The sequence below is a fragment of the Nicotiana tabacum genome, chromosome 3, assembly GCF_000715075.1.
Source record: "Nicotiana tabacum cultivar K326 chromosome 3, ASM71507v2, whole genome shotgun sequence".
Classification (NCBI taxonomy): domain Eukaryota; kingdom Viridiplantae; phylum Streptophyta; class Magnoliopsida; order Solanales; family Solanaceae; genus Nicotiana; species Nicotiana tabacum.
In genome coordinates, this window is record NC_134082.1 from 21,960,732 (window position 1) to 21,973,065 (window position 12,334).

The 12,334-nt window shown below is 36.7% G+C and overlaps 1 protein-coding gene across 1 annotated transcript; it reads left to right on the forward strand.

Annotated features, from left to right (window-relative positions):
* The first annotated feature begins 593 nt into the window (after positions 1–593).
* LOC107763176 (uncharacterized) lies at positions 594–12,037 on the forward strand. Its single transcript, XM_075249268.1, is given in 20 exon segments — positions 594–1,854; positions 1,950–2,507; positions 2,644–3,951; positions 4,043–4,198; positions 4,201–4,369; positions 4,494–4,755; positions 4,896–5,112; positions 5,365–5,726; positions 5,860–5,952; positions 6,207–6,342; positions 6,726–6,862; positions 7,733–7,801; positions 8,889–8,961; positions 9,036–9,111; positions 9,413–9,486; positions 9,631–9,738; positions 10,179–10,343; positions 11,090–11,194; positions 11,305–11,385; positions 11,721–12,037. Coding segments are annotated over 19 exon segments (3,810 nt in total). The 5' UTR covers positions 594–1,854; positions 1,950–2,420; the 3' UTR covers positions 11,853–12,037.
* Positions 12,038–12,334: the final 297 nt, after the last annotated feature.

Here is a 12,334-nt window from a genome sequence, read left to right on the forward strand (position 1 = left end):
ATTATAGTACATAGTAGTAGAGTATATATTTATGAATTTACAATGAAGAACTTGGTAGAGTATAGATATAAATAGGTGGAACAATCTCAGTATCAAATTTGTATTAATATAATAACATATTTTAATCAAGTATAAACTTTGAAGGGCAATTTTAACTTTAACTAAGCTAATGCATGCATTAATACCTGTTACGTTGTTAATACCATGGTTTCCAATGCATTAGTTATGCATATAATAATACCAAAGGATGCATAACTAGTGCTTGTATAACTAATGTATAGATTCAAAAAGTATATCAAACAAGTTATTATTAATATATAAAGTTGATTCATACATTATTTTATCTAATGCATCTTAGCAAACGACCCAGAGTATTTTATACTAAAGAGTGCTGAGAACCAAAAAAAGAGTCCAAATTAGTGATTTTTTGCCACGTGACATTCTTTGTTATTAAAAATGCTTTTTTACTACAACAATATATCCCCTATTATTTTAATTTTGTTATACATTTTTCTTCATTATTTTTCTTCCCTCCTTTGCCTTAACTCATGCCGGAAGGGGTTCGGGTGTTGCTAGTTGCTACAGCTAGTTTTTGGGAGTAGAAAAATAGTTCTCTCTTTTACAGGATTTTGACATGGGGTATTAGGACCAATATTAAAAATAAAAGGATTCAACAGAAAGAAACAAAAAAAGGGTCAAAATACACACCAGCTTGTTCTTCTTCAAATGCTTTTTAGGCAATCAAAAGAGGGGGAGAAAATGGACAAAAATAAAAATGAAGAGAGGAGTAGGTGGGAGGAAGAAAAATGGACTCACTATAACAGACACTGAGTACCATGCTTTATAAAAATGAAGCGGGGAAAAAGAGAGAGAGAGAGAGAGAGAGAGAGAAGTGGTAAAACCCTATAACTAATTGAGATTTTTATACTAATATTATTTCTGAATAAGATTTTATAGTATCAGAGCACGAAGCATATAGTTAATGACTACGATGCAGAGGTGAAATTATGCAGATTTCTGATAATTTTGGCAAATGTTGCATTTTAAGAATTTGTGAGGGGAAACTATGAGGGAGTGAGATTTGTTAAATTATGTGGAAACTTCGGTAGTGCTCAGTTTCTGGAAATTAGTTGTGTGTATATGTGCTGCAAAATGGAATTTGAATCTGGAAAAAAGAAATGAGTTTAAGAAAACTAGTTTCCGGAAATGTCTGGAAATTCATTTTTTCAGTGAAAATTCCACATTTTCTGGCAATACGCGCGATCTATCATCAGCCAAGGAGGGGTTTTCAATTGAATCGCCTTCGTGACAAAATTATACTGAGTAAATAGGGCAAAAATTAGTTTTTTCGTGCATATATTACCTTTTTGAATCCTTTTGACATAAGGTAATGTAATTCAAAAATTGCTTTAGGTTGCAGGTTTGAATTTTTTGAATTCCCTTTTTAAAATTCCTGGCTCAGCCATAGCAAAGTCATGTCTAATAGGCACATTTTGCACAAATGTTTGCTGGCCTATTAATCATGATCTCAGTCGAGGTGTAAATGAAATTTTTTGGTATGCTTGGGGATTGTCTATGAATTCTGCCTTTAGAGATCCACTGGTCTTATGCTTCATGCTTTGTGGTTAGGTCCCGTCTCCTATTAAGCTATGCGTTGTCTTCGCGCTCGTGTGTTTTGGGATTGTCTATGATTCTCCCCTTAGAGATCTACTGGGTTTCTACTCCATGCTTGGAGCTAAGGTCTCGTATCCTATTAAGTAAAACATCTTTCCTCGCGATCATGTCTTTTAAAATAATGGTTGGAAGCAAGGCACTGAGCATTTATGTTTCTGGAGATCCCTGCTTTCGTCCTTGGTAAACATAGTGGTTTGAAATGATATTTTGTGTATTTTTCATACTTTGATATATGTGCGATTTGCTAAAGAGTTAGTTGTATTCGAATTTGTCAGGTTAAACAAATTCCTGAGACGTTCTTGTCAACTGATCATTACTTCCATTCATTCATCAGTCCGCTTATTGAAGAAACACATGCTGATTTGCTCTCAGGCGTTAGAGCTGCTTCGCAATCTCCTGCACTTAAGGTTATTGATGTCAAATCATCAGCAGATTTTAAGCCTCCTAGGGCTTTATACTACCACATTTGGTTGAGTAGAGCTAGCGTGGGAGAAAGAGTTAGAAAAACATATGAACCAGAGGTTGGAGATCTGATTGCTGTATCAGATGTGAGGCCGAAAAGCATTGATGATTTCAACAGACCATAGAGATCAGTTCTCATTGCTTTAGTACATGAAAAATATGAAGGTTCAGACAGGCTATCTATCCTGTCTTCGAAGCCTATCCCATTTATAAAACCAGACAGGGAAAAGGGTGAACGAGGAGACAGTCTTTTCATTGTTTACCTTTCTAATCTTACAACGAATATGCGAATATGGAAAGCTTTGAATTCAGACATGGAAAGTGCCAACCTGCACGTAATTAGGACTGTGCTGAAAGTTGATCCAAGTGTTGTAAGTAAATTTCTCTCTCTGTCTCTCTTACTCTTGTTGCAGCCATTCTGAAGGAATATTTTACGGACTCTTTCCCTATTAGTTTTGATCTACAATTTTCTTGATTAAGGTCTAATAAATTTCAATCATTTTGCAGGATGAAGAGAAGTGTGTTCTTTGCTCCTTCAGTGAAACGAAAGCTAGTGCCATGTCAAATCATAGGACTACCATTGAGTCATTTGGGCTAGATAATGCTCAACAAGAGGCTGTTATAAGTTGTATGGCTACAAGAGAATGTGGTCACTCCAATGCTATTAATCTAATTTGGGGTCCTCCTGGAACTGGCAAAACAAAAACAGTTGCTTCCTTACTTTATCTCCTTTTTAAAATGAAATGCAGAACATTGACTTGTGCTCCCACAAACATTGCTCTCTTGGGAATTATAAAGAGGGTGATGCAACTACTACAGGATTGTCTGGAACATGAAACATACGGATTAGGAGATATAGTTCTATTTGGTAATGGGAAAAGAATGAGCATTGATGATCATGATGATCTATTCGATGTATTTCTTGATAACTGTGCTGCGGCTCTTTGGAGCTCTCTGTCTCCTGATCATGGGTGGAAAAATCATATACTGTCCATGGTATCTTTGCTTGAAGATCCTGAAAAGCAATACTGTGAATACTTGGAAAAAGGTAAAGAAAATAAGGAACATAACAGGGATGACGTTGAGGAGGAAGAGAAAGCAAGGATTACAAGTATAAATGATCAAGGACTAGATAAGAATAGGAAGAGTAAGCTGCGGAAAACATTAGTCCGTCGGACCTTAAAAGATAATAAGATGATATCAAATGATGACAAAAATTCGCAAATGAGATCAGTTGGCAATGCGAACAAGGTCAATTCTGCTGCGAGCATTAAGAATGAAGGGGAGGCAACAAACAAACAAGGCAGTATTTGGACATTTGAGGAGTTTGTTATCAATAAATTCAAAAGGATCCAGGAGCATTTGACATTTTGTCTAACGAGCTTGTACACTTATCTTCCTACTTCTTTCCTTCCACTAGAAGTAGCTAAAGATATGATCAGACTTCTTGAGATGCTTCATACTCTTGGAACACTGTTCCGCACTGTGGAAACATATGGAGGTTTAAAAGAAATTCTGTATGCAACTAAAACAGAAAGCATCAAAATATTGAAGTCTCTTAGCGAGAGAATCTCTCTTCCAAATATCACTGATATTCGAAGTTTTTGTCTGAAAGGTGCATGTTTGATTTTCTGCACTGTTTCTGGCTCCTCAAAATTGTACACAGAAGGAATGATCCCTCTGGAGATGGTGGTAATTGATGAAGCTGCTCAGTTGAAAGAATGCGAATCCATTATTCCCCTACAGCTCCCTGGTATCCGTCATGCCATACTTATTGGGGATGAGAAACAATTGCCTGCAATGGTTCAGAGCAAGGTTTTCCATTAATCTTGTTATTATGATACTTGTTTCCTAAAAGTTGACTTCGTTGCTCTTATATCATTGACATAGTGTCTATTATTGACAGATCTCTGAGAAGGCTGACTTTGGAAGGAGCTTATTTGAGAGGCTGGTAATGATAGGGCACAAGAAGCACCTTCTTAATGTTCAATATAGGATGCATCCTGCAATAAGTTTGTTTCCAAATAGAGAGTTCTATGAAAACAAAATTATGGATGGGGTCCGAATGTGAAAGAAGCAATGTATGAGAAGAGATTTCTTAAAGGAAACATTTTCGGTTCCTATTCATTTATTAACATAAGCAGTGGAAAAGAGGAGTATGATAACAAACACAGCACAAGAAATATGGCAGAAGTTTATGTCATTGCTGAGATCGTTGCGAACCTTTATAAAGGTAATACTCCATCTTCCAGGAACTTCATTTATGCTTCTTATGAATTTTTCTTGTTTTCAGTTCTGTATTTTGGTTAGCTTGGAAATCGTGTTGGAAAATCTGATTTATTTTTTCCTAACTATAGAATCTGTTGCTTCAAGGAAAAAGGTTTCTGTTGGTTGTATATCTCCCTACAAGGCTCAAGTTTTTGCAATTCAACAAAAACTTGGACAGAAATATAGCACAGATGTCAATAGCCACTTCTCAGTGAATGTACGATCTGTTGATGGTTTTCAAGGCTGTGAAGAAGATGTGGTTATTATCTCCACTGTTCGTGATAATGGGAGTGGATTAGTGGGATTCCTTTCTAGTCATCAGAGAGCAAATGTAGCACTGACTCGAGCGAGGTACTAACCTATTGGACAACACTGTTACATGTAAAATTATTGAATGTTGAGGATGATTATACTGCCATCATTTGGTGGTGATTCAGTGATAAGACAATCGATGAGCACGCTCTTAGTTGTTTCATTGGCTTTGTACACAGGTTCTGCCTTTGGATATTAGGGAATGCCACAACATTGGTTAACAGTGGTTCCATTTGGAAGCAATTAGTCATTGACTCCAAGGCTCGGGGTTGTTTCTTTGATGTTCATGAAGACAAGAGTTTGACTCGAGCGATCTTGAGCGCTACCATTGAAGTTGGCCAGATTGAAACATTACTCAGCATGGACTCCCCTCTATTCGAAACAGCCAAGTGGAAGGTATGCTCCTTCATCTGGCTTATAATGGATGCTTTTTTTAAGCCAATTGATTACTTTGGAAATTTGAAGGCCTTACCATTTCTTTGTTGTTCTAACACATTGGCTAAAAATACTTCTCGCATGTTTGTTTGTTCTTGGGATGGCCAAAAAGCTCATCTGTTGATTTTGAATTTTGCTAGTAAGTGTTTTTGGTATTCTTTCTTTTCCAGGGCTTAATTCTTTAATTTTGTTTACAATTTGGAGAAATCGCAGGTTCTCTTTAGTGAGGATTTCTCAAAATCCTTGGCCCGAATTAAAGATGCCGAGATCCGTGAAGAAGTGATTTCCCTTTTGGTGAAGCTCTCAAGTGGTTGGCGCATGTCAGGAAAGCACAACATTTTCTACATTAAAGGTGGGAATTCATCTGGACTATTGGAGATCTACAGTGTCAATCGCCTAAAGCTGATTTGGACCGTAGATATCCTGCTAGAGAACTCCACATACTATCAAGTGTTAAAAATCTGGGACATCATACCAGGATATCAGATACCAAAATTGGCAAAGGACATTGAAATCCTTTTTGGTTTTTATACAGTGAATATGATGAACCGCTGCAGATGCAAGCGTGTTGAGCGGTACATACATGTCTTCATTCTTCCACTGATGTATTGCTGTCTCGCTGTCTGTTCTTAAAAAACTATACAACATTTTCTGATAATTGAAGAACTATTAGCTGCTGACTTCTTAAGTCTTCATTCTTTTTTGTAGAAATTTAACACTTCCAATGACTTGGGCAATTGATGGAAGTGATGATTCAATTGATAAGAACTTGGCACGTCAACTGGGTCCTATGAATTTCAGGTATACACCAGTATGTTCAAGAAGTTCTGAGTGATTACTTCCTTTAAGGGAACAACAAAAAAATAACAGGAGAGAAGGTCTAGTGTAGAAAATAAGCTTGTATTTACTAACTTTTTCATAGGTGGACATAATTCTTTCTGAGTAATTTTGCCTTAGTGAACTTAGATGAAGCAGAAGTGTGATTCCTGTTGTCCCGTACATGTGACTCGGAAATTCTTTGTTTTGTGATAGTGATGTTTTCTTGCCTCTTCCAGAAAAATGCAAGAGATTAATTTACAAGTTGTCTCAGATAACAATAATGTTAAGTTAAAAGAGGAAATTGAAGATTCTTACCAGATGAAGATTCGATGTCCCTGTGGAAGCTCATTACAAACTGAAACAATGATTCAGGTTTTACTTCTGTACTGAATCCATTCATCTTCCTTAATTATGAGAAATAAACATTCACATGCAAAAATGTTTTCCGTGGATTGTTTGATTGAGGAAAGGATTCTCTCATCTTCAGATTTTGTTTCAAAGAAAATGCCTAGTTGCTTTTCGAATGCTAAGCATCTTAAATTTATATAAGGATATTTTCCTCTAATTTAAGCCTCTACCCAAAAGATAACTACAAGTAACAAAAATAAGTGGGATTAGTAACCTGATAAATAAGGTAGCGACCAGCTACAATAGATTTAGTTTCTGTAAAAATTATTTGCATGGTCCGGGTATATAAATTTAAATCGTTAATCAATACAATTCATTTGCGTCTTATTAAGTAATTTCACATGCAGTGCGAAGATAGAAGATGCCGCACATGGCAACATGTGAGTTGTGTCATCATTCCAGAAAAGCCCATCGAGGGAGGTGCTCCGCCAAATCCTCCTGAGACTTTTTACTGTGAATTATGCAGATTGAGTCGTGCGGACCCGTAAGTATCACTTATTCTCTGTTTACACCTTGCTTCATCAAAAACAGCAGCCCGATGCACCCGGTGCACAAAACTCTGGCTATGCGCGGAGCCGGGAAAGAGCCGGATCACAAGGGTCTATTGTACGCAACCTTACCCTGCATTTCTGCAAGAGGCTGCTTACACCTTGCTTCTTAAGATTTTCTTATAACACAGGATGTTGTGATGCAAGCCCATTCTGTTTTCTTCTGTGTCAAAGGCCATAGTCCATGGAGTCATGTATACTCAATTATCCTTTCTTCCCCCACCCCCTTCTTTTTTTGTGTGTTGGGGGGAGGGGTTTGGTGGTTGGGGCTGTGGGGCAGAACATTAGCTATAAAGAGACTGGATTATTCCATTCAGTAGAGCAAGTTAGTGGCATTTCAGTTTTTTCTCCACTTTTTATGTCTGATATCTCTAGGCATAGGAATTAGATGTTTAGGCTTTCTCCTGATTCGAAGCATTTAAGCTAATCATTACTTGGTTTCGTCACTGTTGCCTATCTTCAGTTTTTTTCTTCTATCATATGAGCTATTGTTTAGTCTTCCATTATATGTGAATTTTAAGTAGTATGTATGAGAATGAAGCAATAGTAAGTGCAGAATTTTCCGCTGTAATTTGCTATTTGTAAAGCTTCATACACAAGATGTGGATGCTAACCTGGGATCTCCAATGTGTGGCGGTAAAATCTTAAAAGAGCTGGGTTTTAATTAGACTCTTTCGAGCTCACACTTCATTTTCCGTGCATATGGGTGCTTAAGTGACACATTGGTTGTTGACTCGTTTTTGACATTCGCTACATACGGAATTGTAAATGCTTTGACATTCACTGATTGAATTGGATATATGCAGGTTCTGGGAGACGATTGAAAACCCTTTAAATCCTGTGAAGTTGGCTTTTACTAGTGTTCCTGCAGATGGGTGAGTTACCTGTACCTTGTTATTTTTGTGAAGATATTCTGTCCACGAAATTGTTCAGTTACTGTTCTTTGCTGGGTTTAAGTTTTCAGTGTTAAGGTCTTAATTCCTTGATCAGTCAACGAAGTCAGAGTAGAGGGTTTCTGATGCCTGTTTTGGTGTTTACTAAGAAACGATAGTCTTGTTTCTTTACCCTCAAAAAGATAGGAAGGGCTGGGGTTTGGTTTCCAAAAGTCGGTTGGTGCCGTTTTCTCCCTTCTGATGTCTGATGTAGATAAAAGGCACAAAGAAGGAAATAAGATGAGGAGATCTTACTTTGTCTCCTTCAATCTTGTATCTTGTGCACATGCAAGTTAGTGTATCAGTAAGTGATATAGATATTCTGTTGGCATTCAGATCTACACCGTCTTTTAGGTCCGATGTATTTGTCCATTTAAAAGTGAAGAATGATATTTCACAATGTAGGACTGCCTTCATATTGAAACAGGTTACCTTACTTGAATCACTTTCAGTTACATGCAAGTGTTATGGAGCATCTAAAATATATGACTTCCTTTTGTCCTGTCTGTTATGCTTTTGTCTGCTTTCTACGTTTAGTTTTACTCTAGAACATAGGAAGATTCACCTGTTGAGGGGCACTTCCTCTATCACAAAAGCCATAGGATGGCAGGATTTGGGGTATGAGGGTCAATGAATCTAAATGTTCAGAGTGAATTTGGATGTTGATTTCTTAGATTTTTCGAAATTAGATTCACATATTTAAAAGGTACATATATATATATATATCTCTAAAAAGTACGTGAAAATCTTAGTCAAAGAAAATATGTTTAACTCTATAGTAATAATGGCATTCTTTTGGGGCTAAGGGGGTGTTCTTTTAATAAATTAGTAAACATATAAACTACTCTTAGTGTGCTTTCTAGGCATGACTATTATGACTCTACTTCAATATCCTCTTCATGCTATATTTTGGTTTGCCTTTTTGGTTGTTCTACTGTGAACTTTCTGCCTTATCATATTCACATTATATTGTGGTGATGCGAGAATGGACCCGTTTGTGAATCACTTTTTACATTTGCAAAATTTTCAGCACAAACATTGAACAGAGGATTGAGAAAACATTTCAACTCACTACAGCGGTGAAACAGGATTATGATCTTCAGGTTGTTGGTTGAATAATGACTTGATTTTAAGTAGGAACTCTGTATTCATAATTTTTGTTTTATAACATTTTCAGGCTTGGTGCATGCTTCTCAATGACAAGGTACAATTTAGGATGCAGTGGCCACAGCATGCTGATTTGCAGGTCAACGGTATGCTCTATTATGTCTTGCTTAAGTAAATGAAGAAAGTATATTTTTTCCAGTAATTCGTTGTGGGTCAGGCGTATCATGTGTTATATATGTTTCTTCTCTCCATTGCGAAGGCACTGTCAGCTGTAATATATAATATGCAGTTGTATGACTCACTGGTGCAAGGCAACTTGGAAAAATGCCTTTTGCTTCCTCCGAAAACTACAATTTCCATAAACTGGATAGAAATTGATCTACACTTTTATTTTTGTTAGTGATTTATTTGCCAGTTCAGTAACTTCATTTATATTTGAACCGACAGGAATTCCAGTGCACTGCATAGATAGAACTGGCTCACAATTGTTGGGTGCAAATGGTCGAGATTATGGTGCAATAGTGAGTGTTCAGTTGCGCATACCCTACCATCTTGTACTTTTTGGGAGGGGCAGATTAGTTGTATATATATGTGCTGTTTTTGTTTTGCTAAGGCAAAACTCTCCGTGATTACTTCTCATGTTTATTCCTTGTTTTATTTGACAGATCACACAATGCTCCAGAGATGGAATAAACAAAATTTTAATAGGAGGACTTGATGCTCGTGTCTTTTGCTTAGGGGTTAGACTTGTAAAGCGACGTACTTTCCAACAGGTAGTTAAATCTCTCTAATACACTTGTAACTTATTTGTTTCAAAAGCAAATCTCGTATTAAATATTTCAGAGAAGTTTTGAAATTTTATTTTGGAAATTTTTTTGTGTATGTGATCAGATTTTGTCATCATTTCCCCTATTTTATAGTATTGCCCATTAGCGGCATAGTGTGTTTCTAAGAGGTGTGCACTATATCTACCTTAGATGAGCAGTGTCTGATGTTATTACCGAGAGTCAGATCTCTGAGACTAGACCGCTCGGTTTTGTTTCTGAGATATGTTTTGCGTTTGACTCACATAGTTGTGTTGCTATTTTGACTCTTGAGCAAAGTTCAACACAATGGCTTTACATATTGGTTGACTAATAATGGACATGTAGAAGTGCCTTGGTCCTGTTATTGACTCTTATGGTGTCTGAATAACATTATCTTTTCTGTGTAGATTCTAAACATGATCCCTAAGGAGCCTGATGGTGAGATATTTGAAGATGCTCTTGCTCGCGTTTGTCGTTGTGTTGGTGGTCGAACAGCCACTGAAAATGCTGACAGCGACCCTGACCTCGAAGCAGTGGTTACTGATTTTGTTCCTGTCAATCTTCGATGCCCTGTAAGCAAATACCGATTGTTATCCTCTTTTTTTCACTACCTAGATAGCAGCAAAAATGCTATAGTTACATTACACAAAAATTGCTTATTTTGTGGGATATATCGTTACCTCTTTCTCTCTCTCTCTCTCCCCATAATGAGATAAATATAGATGTTTTAACTGCTGAATCCTTATCCTGCAAACAACTCGATTCTGTCTCTCTCTCTCTCTCTCACACACACACACACACACTCTCTCTCTCTCTCACAAGCACACACACACACACACACACACTCTCTCTCTCTCACAAACACGCACACACACACTCTCTCTCTCTCTCTCTATTTTTTCGTAACAGTCAAGCTTGAAGCTTCCAGATTGTGCAGTTGCACCAAGTGGCAGTAGCTTACTCCTAGACGTCTCTTCATATGCGACAAGAGAAACTGCATTGCGCATTATTTCTGCATCAGACATGATTTAAGTTTTTATATGATTGTTTAAAACAAGAAACGGTGAGGCATCACCTTGTCAAGACAGATGGTGGACCACAAATTAGCAGAGGGTGTTAATAGATAGATGTTGGCTCGCTTTATATGAACTTCCTCCTCCTAATATGTGATAAATTTCTTATCAAGGGAGGATAGGATGTCTTTAATTTGTATTATTTCCTTCCATTAGATTTGATTTATTCTTTGTTGGTTTCTTGTAAGTTTACCACTTTGTGGCACAGTATGAATCGCAGTATTTGATTTTCTCATTATGTACAGCTTAGTGGTTTGAGAATTAATGTTGCCGGAAGATTCAAACCTTGTGTCCATATGGGTTGCTTTGATCTTGAAGTCTTTCTTGAAATGAATCAAAGGTCGAGGAAGGCAAGCATCTAGGACCCTGATATCTAAGTTTATATCAGTTTCAGATAAAAAATCTATGTCATGTAAACAGCTGATATATTTAGTAACAAATATCATTCATATGATTGCAGTGGCAATGCCCCATCTGTCTCAAGAACTACTCTCTGGAGGATGTCGTTATAGATCCACATTTCAATCGGATCACTTCTCAGGTTTGGCTAGTTATTTCTTGTGACCATACACTGTTCCAACATTGTCATTCTCTTTTTTATTCACTTCTCAGATAAGGCTAGTTATTGCTTGTGGTCTTAATTCCATTATCCTTGTTATCCTTATAATATGCACTGACGATGTAAAACAACCTTATACTATGATAGTGTAGCATGTTATAGTTGGTTATCTGCTTTAGTTTTCAGGTTACTAATTTCACTGATTATTGGCAGTTACTTGTGCTTATATTTTGAATGACCATGATAATATGTAAACATTCACATCATTAGTGCGTAAAACTTAAAGGCTTCATTCTTTTTTGGCTTTTGTGGTACAGCTGCGAACTTGTGGAGAAAAAGTGGCAGAAGTTGAAATAAAACCTGATGGTTCTTGGCGGACAAAGGCAGATGGTGATCTGGGACATTGGCACTTACCTGTTGGCAGTGTCATTGAATCTCTGGATGTATAGAGTCAATAACCCAAGCCTGGAATTAATTCTATAAAATACATTTGAAACATTATATTAGGTTAAAAAGTGAGATAAGAAGTCTTTATATCCTAGAACTTGGTGGATATTTTTATCGGATCAAAATTTTAATTCAAGAGAATTATATGTTGCTATTTAATTCAATAGAATTTTATGTTGCTATTTAATCTTCTTTGACATGTTTCTATTTCTAGTATGTTCAGCTGAGTAGTTAGCTTAATACTATGATTATTATTCGTTTTGATTGAATAGGTAAGTGAAATGGTAACTTTTTTTGTTTCGCAAGTGTTTCCACGATCTTATTATTATAAAAATATTTCTGCTCAACAAGTAATCAGGGAAATAGAGAAATTTTGGTGCCATCGACAAAGGAGGATCCGAAGATTTACCAAAAATATAATTGCTCCGAACGTAGTGAACTAACTAAACGCCTCAACGGAAAAGACTAATCTCTTGAGGCTTTT